This window comes from Cavia porcellus, unplaced genomic scaffold (assembly GCF_034190915.1).
Source record: "Cavia porcellus strain 051 isolate PalLab524CR breed Dunkin Hartley unplaced genomic scaffold, mCavPor4.1 scaffold_12, whole genome shotgun sequence".
NCBI lineage: Eukaryota > Metazoa > Chordata > Mammalia > Rodentia > Caviidae > Cavia > Cavia porcellus.
The window spans coordinates 83,538,058-83,556,713 of record NW_026947495.1 but is presented as its reverse complement, the minus strand read 5'-3'; the positions used below and the strand labels follow the sequence as shown (position 1 = coordinate 83,556,713).

Genomic DNA, 18,656 nt, shown 5'->3' with positions numbered 1-18,656 from the left:
TTGGTGCCAGTCTTGGCAGATTCCCTGACATCGATACTGGGTCCTATAGAGAGTGATGGCAAATGGGCTGTGCTTGCCCTGACCAGGGTGTGCTCCTTAGAAGAAAGATATCTCTATACAGAAAAGGGAGGGGACACCAAAGTCAAAGACATCAGATACTGTCAAGGCTGAGTGAAAAGAAGAGAACTGAATCTCCTGGGAACCAGAAGATTTAGTCTCTAAAATTTACGGTTATCTCTGGCCAAGTATCAAAGCTTAAAAATAAAAAACCCAGTGTCTGGTGTAAAATCCTCTTCCAGGGTTACATATATGGAAGCTCTAACACAGAGGGGAAGGCCATCTCTGCAGAAGACACACGGGCCCTGGACTTGTCCCCACACTGTACAAGTCTCAAACCTATGTCTCTGGGATCATGAGTCCCTTTTTCAAAGGGCTTTTGCACAAACTCTTGTGTAGCAGTGATCAGGGTGGAAGGTGTCTGTGGTGCACTTTCATCACTCTGCAAGGGGAGCTACTGCAGAAGGGACGAAACGCCTCTGGATACTCAAGGCTTTGGATGACACAGAGGATCCAGGTGGGTCACAGCCAGGAACGCAGTTCCAGGTGTACCTCTCAGCACTCAGCAGCACCTTTCGGCAAGTTTTGTCATCCTGCACTTTTCTATGCTTGTAATACATGTTGAATCAGTTGTGCAAAATAAATCACTTTACCTCTTTTCTTTGCCAGCTCATCTGGTTTTATCTCAAGATGAGCTGCGGGGGCATTGGACTTAACAGATGTTTTTGCCTTGGGCTTGCTGGGGCTCCAGGGCTGCTCAGCTGACCACTGTGGGCCATCTGACCTCTCTGCAGTTCCATGAATAGGTTTAGGGTTCCCATCTAAGGACAGTTTCTGCTGCAGTAGCCTGCTGCTTTCTGTAAGAGAACACCAAACAGTGACTGTGAAGTGATAAACTAAAAGTACTGATGCTGAAGTGATGGAGGGGACTTTTGGTTTTGCTTGCAGTTTGTTAGGAGTGCGTCTCCTTGTAACAGTCAAGGAACTGTTTTAACGGAACCCCCAGCAGATTTGAAAGACTTGAAAGAGTCTTGTATCCCGAGTTGAAGACCAGGATGTGCTGGCTGTGGCAAGCACCTGCAGGGTAGCTGGACACACTGACAGTGCTGAGCCTTAGTTTCCTCATTCATAACCATCCACTGAAGTTATGACAAAGGTTACTGGAAATGAGTATGGTTTTTATCTTTTTTCCCTATTCCAGTAAAGGCAGAGGCATCCTAAGTATGATTTCATATTGAAGCCATAAAAACGTAGCCCTCCTATCTCCACGTGCTACATTAATGTCTCGTGGTTTTTTATTCTGAATTAATGAAGGAATAAGAGTGAGTGGAGATAGGGCAAGAATGAAGTGACAACAGGTGCTATAATCATTTCATCTAATTTATGGAGGCATTAAGTCAGAAAACATCATCATAATATCTCAACTATATTTAAGATCCAGGGAGTAAGATTTTCTCTGGAGCTTTAATAGATATGTCAGTAAATTAGCAACACACTGCTTTTGGCATCTTTTAGAGTTGGTTCCTATGTAGTCACAGATAGAGTGAATTAAATGTGTGTAAAGGCCTGAAAAGGAAGTGTATCATCCTTTACAACTTACTATGGGAAAGCACTGGGTGAAAAAATGGAGGCCTTATGCTTCTGAAGACATGCTGGCAGAGAAAGCAGGACTGAGCGGGAAGAACAAGCTGGGGTCTGAGACTCAGGTTCTGAGATTGCCTGTGGCCTAGATGACCTTGCAAGGCTGGCTGTCTGAAGTCTCTGGGCAGCTCTGGCTCACAGCCACACTGCACAGTCTTCCCTCAGCACATCTGCTCCTCACCGGTTATGTGTTAGCCCAGGTTATGTGTTAGCACAAGGTTCTGTGTCTGCCCCTCACTACTGCTGCACAGAGTCAGGACCTCTAAAGGGCCACTCATAGACACCCAATACTTATGCTTGGCCCAACAGCTTTCTGTAGGACTGCAACTGAATTAAAGTTCACTTAAAATGATTTCACAGAAAAGACTAAGGGACAAAGAACAGCTTTCTTGACTCAGTCACAGACATTACAGAAATGCCACTGGGGGAAATGCACACAAATATGATCTGGCTCATCAGTTTGATTTTAGACATTAGCTCATTCATGCTAAATACAATTTGACTCTAGCTGAATCCATCATTCATAACACACAGGTCAAGGAAGCACAAAACACTTTATGGGCTTGATGAAAATTCGGTACTTTAAGGGAAATTTCTGTACATAATGAAATGTTGAGCAAAGGCAGAGAACAAGGGATGTAAGTATTGGACACAGCATTTCCTCTGGTAATGAGGCAGTTAAATGGTTGTGTGCATGTCTCTCTTCCGTGAGTTAAGACAGAGGTGGCCACACTTCAGGGTGAAAGATACTCCCTGGTGCTCAGCACACTGGCACATCCCATAGACCCTTAATGAGACCCTGCTTCCCAGCTGCTTCCACTGGAGAGCACGGGGTGGCCTGCCCGCAAGGATGAGGCTCTTAACATCTGTGTTCAGATAATGGCTAAGTCCAGGTTGGCTCCAATTCATTGCCTTTCCAGATCCAAGATGGGATTCAATCGTGATGAGGTTTCATAAATGGAGAGTCGGAAAGCCAGCTCTTTGCACGTGGTGAAATACCCTATGCTAGGCTATATGAAGTCATATTCTTGAAAATAAGGGGACATAGGCACTTAGTCAGGATATTCTTTTGTTAAAAGGCAATGAATTTTAAATAGAAGACAAGCATGCAAACGAGCAGGGGGCTCACTAATCTAGAGCCAAAAATATTTTGTTTGTGTTTCAGAGAACTGATATATGGACCATTAGCTCATTTCATCATTCATCCAACAAATATTATGGACAAATGGAGTAGAAATATTTTTTTTAGGATCCTGGAAAAACTGTCATTTTATTGGTGGGCTCTGAATGCTTGGAAGGTTAAACTTTTTGAGGCCCACATGGGTACATTTCACACTAGCTGTACAGGTCTGTCTCCAAACATAATCAAACTCTGGGACTCTTCAGAATGAAAACTGGTGGGATGCCATATTTGTCTTGACCACAAATCCTGATACTTGATAGCAGTGGCACAGAGGGAGTTTTTTTTCCTATTCTGGATACAGTAGTTTTCCCCTAACATCAGAAAGACCATTGCTTCTCTAGAATCTACTCAGAGTCCACTTGTAATGTGAAAAATCCACAGTCAAGTGGGGGTTGGGGCACATAAGCCTGCACTGTCCAGCCAGCAGCCAGCAGCCATGCACAGCCACGGAACACTGCCCCATGGTTCGTCCAAGTGGAGATATGTTGTATGTGTGAAACACACATTGAAATCACAAGTCTTTGTACAAAAGAAGGAATGAAGAAGGTTTCTTTAGTAATTTAAAAAATATTGGGGCTGGAGTTATAGCTCAGTGATAGAGAACTTGCCAGGGATATGCAAGGTCCTGGGTATGATCTCCAGCAAGGCAATAAGTAAATTAATAAATTAGTTAAACATTATTTGTTAAAATATTTTAAGAAATTAAAGTAGATCAAATATGACACTAATCTATATATTTCTTTATACTTTTTAATGTGGCTACTAGAAAATTATAGGGTTTTTTTTTGTTTTTGAGACAGGGTCTCTCTATGCAGTTCAGGCTGGCTTTGAGCTCACTTTGTAGCCCAGGCTGCTCTCGAACTCACAACGATCTTCCTGCCTCAGCCTCCTGAGTGCTGGGATTACAGGCGTGAGCTACCATGCCCAGCTTAAAGTTTTATTTGCAGATGCATCATGTTTCTGTTGGCTAGCACAACAGAAATCCCAACCATGGAGAGATGGGCAGGGTATGATTATGAATAGGTATGAACAGCAACCACTATTCATTTATATTCCAGGTTTAGTGAATGCTCACTCTAGTCTGGCCTTAAAGCATCCCCTCTTATCTGAAAACGAGGAGAGCAGTGACCAAGTGGCGCACCCCTCGTTTATCACTGTGTGCTTGGCACTGACCTCGCAGGTACATGCTGAGTTGGGAGGGGTGAGTGCATGAATACACCAGCACCACTTCATGACACAGCACACCTATGGGCCTTTCAATGGAGGTTTTCTGCAGTAATAGGGACTGAGTCCAGGCCTTCATGTATGCTAAGCAAGCACTCTGAGCTATAGCCCAAGCCCTGCTCCTTTTTTGGTACTAGGGATCGAACTCATGAACTTACCAGGTAGGTATTTACGCCACTGAGCTAAATCCCCAGCCCCTAGCCCACGCCCTTTTAAAATAGTCTTTTTGGTCTTTTTGAGATAAGGTCTTGCTATGCAGTTCAGGCTGGCCTTGAGCTCACTTTGTGGACCAGGTTGGTCTTGAACTTGCAACAGTCCTCCTGTCTCAGCCTTCCAAATGCTGCGATTATAGGCGTGTACCACAACACCTGGTTTGAAATTTTATTTTTGAGATAGGTTTTTGCTAAATTTCCCAGGCTGTCTCTGAACTTGCAATCTTCCTGCCTCAGTCTCCAGAGTATTTGGGAGTACAGATATGAGCCTCTACATCAGTCTGGGAGCCCACTTTGATGAGTCCCTGGCTGTGACTTAAATATTTATCAAGTGCTGTATTGGAACCAAATTAGTCATATCTTGGAAAGAAAATGCTTTGTCTGGAAACAATCTTCTCAGATTTCAATAAAAATTGTATGATGTAAAAAATGTTATAAAAGTAATGTAAGTAAATTATACAGTAGCATTGGAGATTGATCCTAGGGTCTTTCCACTACACACCACCACCAGAACTTTTTATTTAGAGACAGGGTCTCACCAAGCACTGAACTGCCCAGGTTGGGCTCCAATTTGGGATCCTCTTTCCTCAGCCTCCCTGAAAGCTACAATTATAGGCAACTGTTACCATGAATGGCCTGATACATTTTAATTTAATCATTTTACATATATCTAAAACTGGCACCTAAAAGCTTATATGATATTGAATTTTTTCAATTTCTCAAGATAGGGTCTTGCCACTATGGTAACTACTATTAAGTCGGGTTATTTGGTGGTGAAGCACTAGGTTGCTGAAACTGTCATGCTCTGAACTGTATTGTTATGTTGTTAAGCCCTCTTTTATCTCAACCTCTCCCTTATTCATTAAAAAATTATTTAATATTTTTTCTTTTTTAAACTAAGGGGAGAAATCAAAAGAACTAGCAGGATATATTATAGTAACCTTCTTGATTTCCTATTAACTTTATTTGAAGTCCTGTAATACTCCCACTATCTTGTTTTGACTGATTAGACTCTGTTCCGCTCTGTATGATAGTATTAAGTTATCACAGTATAAGCAACTACTTTGAAGGCAATAAGATTCACTTTATGCCCATTCTGGTTTGACTATTATCCTCTTTTGAAGTTCTGTAAGGTTTACAATGTTTAGGTTTTATTGGACGTGTTCTCTACTGTTTTGTTCAACTTTATAATACCTAATGAGATGGACAATTCTTCTTAAGGAAGCAAGAGGCATTATGGTAACCGTTGTTGATAACCTTGTACTCTGTTTTTACATCATGCGCTATGTCTATCCTTGGTTTTGACTGACAGCTTTGTTTTATCATGTTTGATTTTATTCTCTTATAAAAAAAGTAATAAGATCTATGGGAGCAATAAAACCCAAAATGTGTAAATTTTGTTGTAATAAAGAGAGGGAAAAAAAAGTGCCCAAAAGGATACAACAGCAAGTGTGTTTAGGTGTGTTAAATAGATGACCATATTAATATTTTTGATTGGATCATTGAACACAACTATTTGCAGTCTCACTGTTTGAATGTTCACTTTGTATGCTTTGATCCTGTGACCTGAATCACTGTTTCAAAGATGATAGTGTGTAATCTATTAACTGGTGATAGCTTACTGTTTTTTTTTCTTTTTGTAGTTCTGTATTACTTGTACCCTTACACTGTTTTGTTTTGTTCTGTTTTTTTCTCTTTTCTCTTTTAAATAAAAAAAAATAATCATAAAAAAAAGATAGGGTCTTGCTACAGTCTGCTGCCCTTGAATTCTCTATATAGCCCAGGTTGGCCTTAAACTCCATGGAGATCCTTTTGCCTCAGTCTCCCAAGTGTGCTGGAATTACAGGTTGAATTTAACTTTTACTTGAACCTTCTTAACAAGAATACTTACTAGATCCAAATACAGACAACCACCTCAGTGTTATTACCTCTAACTCTTTGGACAATACATTGACCCTGTGTACCTCAACTTTTGGCCTGTCTCTGTCTTTATTTCTTAGGATAATCACACTCTGGTCTTTTTTTTGTTACCCAGTTTGTTAATTGTCAATCTCTATTTTTCAATTATAATTTTTAGTCCATTTGTATTTATTGTAATTGTTGGTATTGATTATACTTATTTTAAGTTTATCTCATTCTAAAACTTTAAAAACTCTTGCATTTTAAGTGCTGTCCACAAGTGACAAGTTGTGTTACTCATTTATCACAGAGTCCTTCCAGTCAATACTATACTGCTTCACACATGAGGGTCAGTGAAACAAATCAGGTGCCCAAGCTTAAACATCACTTGGTTTCTCCGTTTTAGAGATTCAAAGTGTACAAAATGTACAGAATGGAATAGATGACAGGAAATAGGAAACAGGTAGGTCTTCTGCAAATGGGAAGGGGACCAAGAGATGGAGGGAGAGGAAGAAGATAAAAATCAAGATGTGTCACGTGCATGTGCCAACTCCTGTGATGAAGACAATCACCAAGTACTGCAAACAGGACTGGTAAAAAGAAGAAACATCCCTTTACTGTAATAATTTGATGGGATTCGTGATGAAGAAGGTACAAATTCATGCCTTTCTTCCTCCTGAAAAGTTCTCAATGAGCTGTACCAAGCTGTTTTCAAGTTGCACACATTTACATCCAGCTGTGGCTCACGCAATCCTTCCCACATGCAACCCCTCAGTGCCCACAGCTTTTGCTTTCCTAGGCACTAAATCTTGGTGTCAGCTTACACCCTTTAATTGTCTGTGATCTGACTGCTTTACACAGTAAAACATGAGCTGTGCTGGTGTCTGTTAACTGGACTGAAGAGAAGAAACCCTCCACTGGGAGAAGTACATGGGCTGGAGTTCAAGGTTTTCATAATCTGTCCTGTGATGCCTGTGTTCACGACCGAGAGAAGACACTAATTTAGCTCTAAGGAATGGATTACATTAGAGTAGTTCTAAAACAATTATTTCAACCCATGAAGATGGCTTCCTGGTCTACATACCTATGATTTTAGTGAAGCATACCATCTGATTATAATTAAATTATTATAAATAGTTCTTTGTGGCAAAATTGATAAAAAGCAAATTATAACTCTGTTGTCTTAGAATTAGGTCTAGAGTTTGTAATGTCTGTGTTATTCAAAAAGTATATTACTGAGTCGGGATTTAGTTCAGCGGCATCAGCTCCTGCCTTGCAAGCACATGGTTGTGAGTTTGATCTCCGGTACCCACCCCCACACTGTCTAGAAAAAGAAAAAAAAAGTATATTATTATTCTCTTAAAAGTACTTAAATGATTATAATAGTATTTTATAGTGGATAATAATGTAAGTGATAGCTCTTTGGTAATGATCTTAGTGTTCTTAAATATTTACAAAATAAGAAATGCAAATGGAAGTTAAACTTCTTAAAAATGACTCATTGTCTTTACTAATTTTCCAGTGAAAGTAAATATGATTAGTACAACCTTTTATATAGCCCTGGACTCTTTAAACAACAAGCAAATATAAAAGTTCACCTGCTGTATAATATGAGTTCTGTAAAAATATATCTGCGTGCTTAAAAAATTTTGAAATAAAATTTAACAGTAATTGTTTTGGGGAAGTAGCATTTTTCCCTTTAAACTTTACTGAATTTTCCAACTTCCTCACTTGGATAAAATGATTTTAAACCAGAAACTCAAACTCTGTAATTATCTGTACAGATAGGGTAGAGTGGGAGGCAGGGGCAGACTATGTTTGGACTCTAGGCCAGAAACTGACACCTGCTCTTTATCATATGAAGTTGGTTTGTGCTTGAGAGATTACGGGAGAGAGAAGGATTTGGAGGGAAAGGAGTAAAGCAGATTCACAATTTGGAAGGCAACCTTGCATGGTGGCAAATGTCTATAATCCTAGCACTCTGGGAGCCTGAGGTAGGACAATTTTAAGTTTGAGGCCAGCCTGGGCAATTTAGCCATTTGGTGAGACTCGGTCTCAAAATTGCAAAAGAAAAATTAAAAAGGGCTGAAAATGTACCAGACAAACAAAACAAACAAAAAATATATGGAGCCCTGTGGAAAATTTAATGAGAACAGTTGCTCTAGAGAGATGGGCTTCAAGGTATAACAAATAGGCTGATGAATGAGAAAGTTAGAGGAAGAGATGGAGACGGTAGCTACTGGTAACTCTGGAAACACAGAGCATTCCAGTGACGAGGCCCCGAGCAAACTCTCCCATTACCATGCCCGCATCCTCGGAGCTGTGTCTTATCCTCCTTCACCTCTAGGTGAAGGATGATTAACAGACATGCAGGGGAACCGACACCTTTGGGACAGACTAAACGGACGGGCTGACTCTGATACAGGTCAGGTCTGCCGTTTCATCTTTTTTCAAATACAGATGGTCGTTAGTATTTCGTTCAAATCCTGTGGAACTCAAGCAGCTCAGAAGACATTAAAGCTGATATTTTCCAACTAGAAGCAAAGCTCTTAAGTTTTGTTTATGCTGTCTTGACAAGATCCTATATGTCTCCAGTACTTTTATAGGTTTATTTATATTAAAAGGTCATAGATAATAAAGACAATAGATTAAGCTGTTGATGACACAAGGTGGGCATGCTAATCAGTAAGTGCTCACCTTTGGGTTATTTCCCTACAACTTAGGTTACACTCTGCTTGCATGTTAGTAGAACCATTTAGATCTTTGTTCAAAGACTCGAATGTTTTCTGAAAGCCCTGTGATCTGTGGAAGAGGCTTGCAAGTTTGACTCTGGCTGCAGCAGAAGTCACTGAGGCCAATGTGGGTGAGAGGAGGGAAGGAGCTATTTTGTGCTTTTGATGTACAAACGGCAGCAGATGCACTTTCTGAGGACAAAGGAGTGACCTTGAGGTTTCACTGCTGTGCCCGCAGGGAAACACCCAAAGGGCCTTGAATGTCCATGACACCCTGCAGCTGTCTCCACCTCTGCTGTGCCATCCGCTACTGGAACAGGTGCTGCCTGTCCTGACTCACACCTGACGGGAGACCCCAGATGGCAGAGCTTGCCTCTGTCTCAGTCGCGTCTGCATGGCTCACTGCCTTCATCTGAGGTCGCTGCACCCCCACTGCAGCCTCCTGCACATTCCTTTTGATTTACTTATCTTGGTACCACAGTGTATCCTGCCTGTTTCTTTTCCACACTCACCTCAAGGAATTTGTTCACTTCCTGTAGAGAAGTATCCGCACATGTAAGATGCTTAAAACTTTTCTTTGGCAGACAAGGGAACAATGGCACGGGTTTCCTCTTCACCAGACCCTGTGCTCATCATGCTACAGGTCTCATTGGCTGCAATCTACAATCTTGGAAAGTGGGCTCACAGTTTGTTTCACAGAGGAGACTGAGGTGCAGAGTGGTTAGTGTGTTCAGGGTCACATGTCTAGTAACTAACTGATGAGACCACGGTTAGAATCCTAACCTGTCTCTTGCTTGTGGGTCAGTTCTGAGATGGACCTCCTGAAGCCCTGGAACACACACCTTCGATGCTCCTGGTAATGTTCTAAACCTGCTATGTTCTCCTTGGTGGTCATTTCTAATCTTCTGGTCTGCCAGAGGGCTAGAGAGGTGGGAGAATTGCCTCAGAGTTTGGGCAAACAGCAACATGAGAAACTCTACTTGGAAACCCGTACCATAAAAGCACCATGAATGAGTGCTAATGTGTTATCATGTTTTGCTGGGGTTTACAGAAAGCACACATAAGAAATAAGCAACTGACATGCTCCATAAAGGGACTCTTTTCCATTTGAGAATGGGAGGCAGTTCTGTGTAGAAACCTAGAGCTTGTTCCATACAGGCAGGCTGGCTGAGCCATCCTGGCCTGTCACAGGGCACACCACACTGGTCTGTGGAGATATGTGGGGGTCAGCAAATGCACACAGAGCCTCCCATGACTGAGGCCTGGCTGCCCCGGTGCTTTACGGGAGTGGGGGACAGGAAGAAGCACTGCCAGGCTGGCTGCAGAGACTGCTGCCAATGAAGCTGCTGGCATCTCACAGTCCTGCTCTGTGCTCACCTGTGGGAGCCGCATCCCACAGGAGAAAAAAGGCAGCTGCATTCCTGCAGGCCTACATGGAGACAGCACCTATATTCTGCAGCCACATGATTATCCCAAAATACGGTGCGGGGGGGGGGGGCAGTTTAAAACACCAAGCTCCCAGGTGCTTTAGCCATGTAGATAGGGCCCTAGGGGAGAATAGTATCAGCGGCATTTCTTTTGATAAAAATAAATTTTTATCTATTCCTTGCTTGCCTGCCTTAGTATCTAAACACAGAATGATTTCATTGGATTATGTCAAAGCTCTATTTGGGCTATTACTAAAAATCCTGAAATTCAGAAGGGAGCTACTCTGAGGCTCCAACATGCCCCGGACTCCTATGTTGCTGACACACACACTGTCCTGCTCCCCAGTGCCCTATTTACAGCCTGAGCTGGGGCTCTGGAGCCAGGGATTTTCCATGTAGGAAGTCACACTCACACTCACCCCCAGGCCACCTGCATCTATCTCACAGCTAACTTCTCTACCAGAATAATGACTGTGTTTGAGACTTTCAAAAAGAGAGACCCTAAATGTCAAGGTGTCATAAAAAGATGAAGTGCGTCTCTCTCCTGTGCATAGCCTCCTGCCAGCGTACCAGGCGGCCTGTGCTGCCAGCTTCACTACCCGAGAGCCTGCTAATGCTCCCTGCCCAGAGCCTGGAGATCTCCCCGCACTCACTCGGGAACCCACACAGCAAAGAGTATCATTATGCTGCTATCGTTACTACCTTTCTGACTTCATGATCACACGTTTTTCAGGAGGGAGGGTGCCTTTGGTTTCAGCAGGAGCTCTGTGTCCCCACAAACGGCATGGATCTGACTCAGGCTTGTGCCATACAGGGAGTTACAAAGGAAGTTCTTCCCCTGGCTTCCTAACCCTCGAGCCTCAGTGTCCACGCCTATCAGTGAGGAGAAAGGGCCCAAGGAGCATGTGCCTGCTTTCCAAAGCCTGCGCTCTACTCCTCAAGCCCAGGTATGCTGCCAGACTAATGCTCATCTGTAAGCTGCCCAGTGGAAGTCTCAGGACTTCTGTAGGTTGAATACACATTTTAAAGTCACTTAACAGATTTGCCATCTACTTCTGGATGAACCTTCGTTATCTTTGGAGAGTAAAACTAACTAATTATAATCTCATTTTACAATTTAGGAATGTAACATGTGGGCTGCTAATGAAGTTAATGGTCAACCAGGAGGATTCTCTTCCTTTTGCAAGGACCATCTAATAACCTTCCATTACCAACTTTTCTTTTTTTTTTTTTGACTTTTTGAGACAAGGTCTCACTATGCAAAAAAAAAAAAAAAAAAAAAAAAAAAAAAAAAAAAAAAAGGCTGGGGATTTAGCTCAGTGGCATAAGTGCCTGCCCTGGCAAGCATGAGGTTGTGAGTTTAATACCCAGTACCAAAAAAAAAAAAAAAAAAAGAAAAAAAAAAAAGTCTCACTATGCAGTTCAGGCTGGCCTTGGGCTCACTTTGTAGCCCAGGCTTGTCTTGAACTTACAATGATCCTCCTGCTTCAACCTCCCAAGTGCTGGAATTATAGGAGTGCACCGTCACGCCCAGCCCAACGTTTATTCTTTAACAGAGAAGTTTACAGGAAGCACAAAGATCTGCACTCAACCAAAGGTGTTAACAACTAATGCCTTCATGCCAAACTTACAAACCCAAGGAACAGTGGCTTGGCTCCTTGGCTCCTTGGCTCCTTAGGGTAAGTTTCACATCAGGGCTTATACAGCCCGGACCTGGGAACTGCCTGGTGGTCAGGGAGCTGCCAAGGCAGCTACCAACTGAGAAGTGCAGCGCTTTTTGCATGGCTCTCACTCAGGTGTCATACACTTGACAGAGGCACTGAAATTGTTTTAGGAAGAAGGTATAAATAACAAGTAAATGAACAGATATACATGCTAGGCTTTTAGTTTTATGACTGAAATCAAAACAGCAACTTGAGTAATTAGATTTTGAAATAACTCAGGTGAAAGCAATAGTAAGTTGGGAATCTGCCACTCAGTTATTTCATTTCTTCCTCTTGCCCTGACTACAAATCAAAACATTGTCAAAATTGCAAGCACAGTAAAAACTGAATTAAAAAACTCCTGGAAAATTTGGATCCAAAGTTAAATAGGTTATTTTTGTCACTGTTTACTGTCACATAGTAAATAAGGATGATCCTAATTACTGGACTTTAATGGAATTGTTAAGAAATGCTTCTAGAAGAAAATCCTTGCTTGATGAGCAACTTGACTTCCTAGTGTGTTTCAGGGTGTGCCCTTCACACCTCCTTCCTGCGTTCATCCACCCCGTCCACCAGCTGGCACATGCACCGTTGTGTGTCAGCTTAAGTGAAAAACACCCAGTGACTAGGGCAGCACGGTTTCTGGTGTGGCTGAATGGATCTACTGAGGATGGAAGACTCAGCTGGTATGCCTCCCACCAAACAAGAGGCTTGTGGCTTGCATGTGGTGAAAGGGGAATGAGGAATGAGGGCTCCCTTCTGCTTCTTGGATGTCGGTGCAGACCCCTCGACCTCCTGCTCTGGACTTGCACAGGTCACTACGGGGAGCTCCAGGCCTTCAACCCCGACTGAATCCTCCAGACCTCCAGTGCCTTTTGTGTTCTTCCACACCGACTCTGCAGGTGGCCACGGTAAGCCTATCCAGTAAAGCCTTGCATATCTTACATTGCATCTGCTTCTCTAGCAAGTGCTGACTGACACAGCATCTGTCAGCATGCAGTGTCCTCTGGGCTCCCCATATCTCAAAGGTTCTTGCCTTAGTAGAAATTATGGCGGTGATCTAACCTGGTGTAAGGCCAAAGCGGGAATGCCTACCACTTCCTGCTTCTTCCTCAGCCTTAATTGCAACTTCCCTTCCTGTTTGTGCATGAAGAAAACTCCAATCAGCTCCTGGCGCGTCATCAATGCCTGCGCTAAGCATAGCCTCTGGTCAGAGGTTATATATATATTCCATGCCCCACGTTCTGGCCAGAAAAAGCCAGGCGGCCGGCTGTCATGGAGTTCTCTCCACATCCTTGGAATAAAGGCTATTTTTTTACTTTATAATCTCTCTTATTGCACCGAAAACTCTTGCATAATGGTGCCCATGTGACTCAGATGGCAGAGTGAATGGTTCCTGGGAATTCCTCCCAGTTTGAATCCCCCTGCCTAAGAACCACCTTTTTCTTCCTCCAGGACTGTTTACTTGCCGCTGCTAATCTGCATGCAACAGCGACCTTCTCACTCCACACAGGTAAGCTAAGGTCCAGGGTTTTCTGTTTCCATTCCTTAGTAAGCTTGCAACATACTCCTTAGGCCATAGGCTTGAGGCAAAACTGTTATTTTTGTTCCCTGGGACCCCACCTCCCAGAGGAGAATGGGTGTTGGGACTTTCCGAGTCACACTTTCAAAACAGGTGAGGATCTCTTTTGTTAAGTGTGACCCAGGACAGCTTCCATGTTCCTTGAGGAGAGCTAAAGCTCTTACCTCCTGAGGCAAAGTTGTTCTCTCAGCTCACTTATATTTAGTCATGGGGACTTCCGGTCTCCTGAAAAACACAACTCTGGGGTGCCTGGTTCATAGCCTTGGTGCTCTTGGCCTCTAGAAGGCTATAAAAACCAAAAAGCTGATCTTTTATTTATGCTTTTGTCACAGTGGCGGCTAACCCTAACCCTAACCCTAACCCTTCATCCGTAGGCCTTTTTCACTTTAAGTATATGTCCTTCTCTCACTCGTCTCCTGTGATGGCCCAAATACTTCTGGCTCGCTCTGCTCCCCACCTGGCCCCTTAGATGATGCGTCTCCTCCCCTGGTCTCTCATACCAAGCCCCGCAGCCTTCCCAGCCAGAGGTTTCTGTGCCCCCTGTGCTGTCCTCTTTCCATTTCTCACCCACAGCGGCCTCTAATCCTTCCTTGGCATCTCTCCCTAGTCTCCAACTTCGCAATCCCCCCTACTCGAGCCGTCTGTTCCATCTGAGGGTTGTCTGGCCCCTTCACCTGCGTAGCCATTTTCTCCGCCGGCTCACCATGCACGGACTCAGGTGTTCCAGCCTTCTGGCAGGCCACATGGTAGCCAGCAGCCATGTTGCTTCAGCTTGCATGGAGGACTGCTGCCATCTTTTGGCCCTCCACCACGTGACAGGGTGCGGCATCTTGCAACAGGTATCAGGGTCAATGGCCGCCTCCTTGTGGCTCCTTGTGCGATCAACAGCAGTCATCCTGTTGTGGGTCACATGATGACCAGCCACCATCTTGCACTCACTTACTGTGCTGCTGGCAGCAGCTAGGCTGCTGTGGGTCACATGGTGACCAGCCAACAGCCTGTGTTTCCTTGTCTCATGGCGACGAGTGGCTGTTTCACAGCCAATCATCTGGTAATTGCCCACACACGCCTGCCAGACGTTGGCCGCTTGTGCTCATCTACTCCACAGCCTTCTCAGCCTTGATCTCTAATTATAGTTCAAATTGGCCAAATATATTTGAGCACTATAATTTTATAAGGTGATTGCCAGTCTATATATCTGTTGTCTGTCCATTTGCTTGCTCTGTAAACAGCTGTTTCTTTTTATTTGAGCTCAACAAGTTTTCCTCCTCTTTTACACTTTCAGATCGTTTAATCAAGGTTTATTTGGGTTATAAATTTTTTTTGTCTTTTTCCTTTTTTATCAGTACCAGGGATCGAATTCATGACTGCCTGCTTGCAAGGCAGGCACTTATGCCGCTGAGCTAAATCCCCAGCCCCTGGGTTATAAATTTAAAAAACATGCTTCTACCCAGGTTGCTAAAAATTGGTGAAACAAAATCCCTTGGGGTGAGGAGACAATGGACAGGACTCCAACTGATAAACAAGAAAGTGGCCACCTGGTAACTTTAATCAGCTCATATTCATTAATTGGAGGCCCCAATAATCTCCATAGCCTTATGGTAGACACCTCAACTGAAGTTCATATGACTAAGACAATTCATTGTTGCTGATCTGATGGTATATTCATGCTTCAAATATAAAATTGGGATTGTTCATGATGACAAGTGTTTTCTTTCAGATCCAGACATCCGCTTTTTTCTTGTGTTACAGCCAGGAGATTCAGGTCAGACCAACATGTGGTCATCAGTCAAATGATAATTTTTAAACAAAGTTATATAATGTATATCTTATACTTAGAGATGCTTAAACAGTGAGCAGTCCAAACAGTGTCATAAATTTGTTCAGTGCTCAAATGTTTAAACATCCATGGTTAATAGAAAATGATAGTTCCATTTAATGTTCTATGTTAAGCTTACTGCTTCTACTGCACTGTACTGTTATCAATCTTCTGGATGTTCAACAACTAAAATTAAGAGATAATTATAAATTCCTTTTGGATTCCTTTTGGAAAAAATCCATCAGATTTTTTCCAAAAAAGGTTAAATGACGCATATTGGGGCCATAATTAACTATATTCAACTGGTGTTAAATGATACCACAGCTGATCTCTCTCCTAAATAAAAAGGTAAAATTAATAAAACAGGCCATCCTCCAAAAATCAGATGGCATTAGACATTCTAACAGCACAAGAGATACTTATACAATTATAAAACCTAAATGTATGTAATGACAAATGAATGACATGTCAGTTTCTAAAATTCCCTGGACCTTATCCTTATTCTCCTTATGGGAAACCATTATGAAAGTTATAATCATAAATACTCTGTTGATTCTACTATTTGACTCCTTCATACTTTATTGATTCTTTGCCTTTTTCTCCTTTAGACTTAAAGCTGTACACCTACCCAGATGTCTTGTGATTGTGGAGGAGACAGATACCTTCCACTGTGGGCCAGATCCCAGGACAAAAGACTAACTTGGCCCTTAAACCCTACAGAGAGACCTTCTTAGTATGGCTTTTCATGTTTTCAACAACAGAGATAAAAATCAAAAGGAAAAAATAACAATCTGACCTTTTAGCAGTGACACTTGGAGCTCTGAGACAGGTAAACCAACACAAGGTGGAGTTGCCTGAGCCCGTTCCAGACCATGCTTCAAGTACAACAAAGGACATTGGGCAAGAGAGTGCCCCAACCCTGGTGTTCTTCTGGGGCCTTGCCCCTACTGCAATCTGAAGGGCCATTGAAAAAGTGATTGCCAGAGAGTGGGTAAGCCATCCTCTAACTCCTCCCCTTCATAGGAGATCTCATAACCACCAGATTATTGCTGACTGATCTACTTGGACTTGCTGCTGAAGACTGATAGGGCTTGGGTTCCACAGCCCTCCATTAAGGTGTCCTTCTCAGAGCCCCAAGTCCCACTGGAGGTTTCAGGTAAGGCATTCTCTGTACCTGTGGACATAGAGGCCATATATAGTGTTCTTCCTAAGTTTTTAGGCCACTAATATTAAGTCCTCAGTCTCAATAGTGGGTGTTGACAGCCAACCTACGCAGCCTTTGCATACAGGGCCATGCAGGTTCCAGACTCTCTTCTTCTCTGGCTGATCCCATGGTATGAGATACTTCCAATCCCACCTGCGCTACCCATACCATACCTATATTCGTCTCAAGGATCATTCAATTTTTCCTTGCATTCCCCAACATCCTATAGATCCCAAACATTTACAGGGTCTTAAACCTATAATTAAGTGCCTTTTAGACAATGGTTTTCTTAAACCTACCCATTCATCCTATGATACTTCCATTCTCCCGGTACTCAAGCCTGATGGGTCTTATAGTCTAGTGCAGGACCTTGGAGTAATCAATAATGCCATTACCCCAACCCACCCAGTGGTACCAAACCTTTATACCATGCTCTCTCATATCTCTCCCTCCACCACTCACTTTACAGTCAGAGATTTTTAAAATGCCTTTTTTTATTCCTTTGTGTTTATGCAGACTGACCCTGATACTCTAAGTTCTCAACTTACACCTGTCATCTCTATTGTGAAACCTCTCCTCAGGCACCCCCTTCCTTTTCTATTCATCAGTTTCTCGGACACAACCCTGGTCAGGATTGGCAGGTAGATTTTATGCACATGCCCTGCCACAAATCTCTCAAATATCTTCTCACTTTTGTTTATACTTTTTCAGGATAGATAAAAGCCTTTCCCACAACCAAGGAGACTGCTGATACACTTACTAAAGTCCTGTTACAGGGAAATCATCCCAAGGACTACAACCAAGGTGGAGTGGCCCCTACCTGGTCTTCTTGACAACCCCAACAGTGGTCATAGTTGCTGGACTGCCATCCTGGTTCCAGATGACTCAAGCTAAGCAGTGCCCTTCCAACCCTAAATCTAACCATCCCGAGTGGTGATCTCATCTTCTATCTCACACTTGTCTCCATCTCACCAAGGCCTCACAGCCACAACTCTAAGGCTAAGTCTCAGGCATGTTTTGTTATCCAGTTTGGTTCCTAATTCCTTATATCCTATTAAATAATTATCTTTTTTACAGCAGGATTCTTAACAGTCTTTTCTAAAGACTCCCACATCATGCATAAGATCATCTTCATGTTGTTCTACGTGACAGCTGTCTTAGTTCTCTCTACCCTCAGCTGTTTAGTCAATTATGAGATCCCTGTGGGCCTATGCTCTCATCTCCCTTATAGTGACACAGCCATACCTTTTCCACCCCTCTTATTCTTTCCAGCTCAACTCCTGGACCAGAGACAAATCCTACCTACCTACACTCTTAACTGTTACCCTTTAAGATGGGAGAATAATCACTTCTCATAACTTCACTCCTCCTAACCCCACACTTATTTTTCAGAATTGTACCTCACCGTGGTCCTGATGGAACAGCATATTTAAATCAAAGACATGATTCCTTCTACTTCCTCTGGGTCCTTAAATATGATAGTGGCCTGCCTCCTCATAGCACCTTGTCTCTTTGTTTTTTCTAAACTAAGATGTGGGCATTCACCAATGATAAAGTTGTCCTGGTTAAAATACCTGGTACCAGCTTTTACATGGGCATCAACCATCATCCTGTCAACCTTCCTGAACCCCAATACAGCGCCCCCTTTCAGCAGAAAATAATAAGAGAGAGACTTCACCCTTTTCCTAACAATACAAAGACAGGAATGAAAGGTTCTTGCCTTAGTAGAAATTATGGTGGTAGTCTAAGTGGCGGAAGGCCAAAGCAGGACTACCTACCACTTCCTGCTTCTTCCTCAGCCTTAATTGCAACTCCCCTTTTCTGTTTGCATGCAAAAAAAACTCCAATCAGCTCCTCGTGAGTCATCAATGCCTGCGCTAAGTACAGCCTCTGGGCAGAGGTTATATATATATATATATTCCATGCCCCACATTCTGGCTGCCGGCTGTTACGGAGTTCTCTCCATGTTCTTG

General features: G+C 42.9%; 1 protein-coding gene across 7 annotated transcripts in view; it reads right to left on the bottom strand.

Moving 5' to 3' along the window:
* Positions 1-18,656, bottom strand: part of Spats2l (spermatogenesis associated serine rich 2 like) — a 158,366-nt gene that overhangs the window by 30,717 nt on the left and 108,993 nt on the right. For 6 of the 7 annotated variants that reach the window (XM_063259521.1, XM_013145252.3, XM_013145253.3 and 3 more), the window contains one exon: positions 711-914. The exons of the other annotated variant lie outside the window; for it this stretch is intronic. In XM_063259521.1, the coding sequence (XP_063115591.1) occupies positions 711-914 (204 nt within the window). The remainder of the gene's footprint in view (positions 1-710; positions 915-18,656) is intronic. 7 annotated transcript variants of the gene reach the window in all.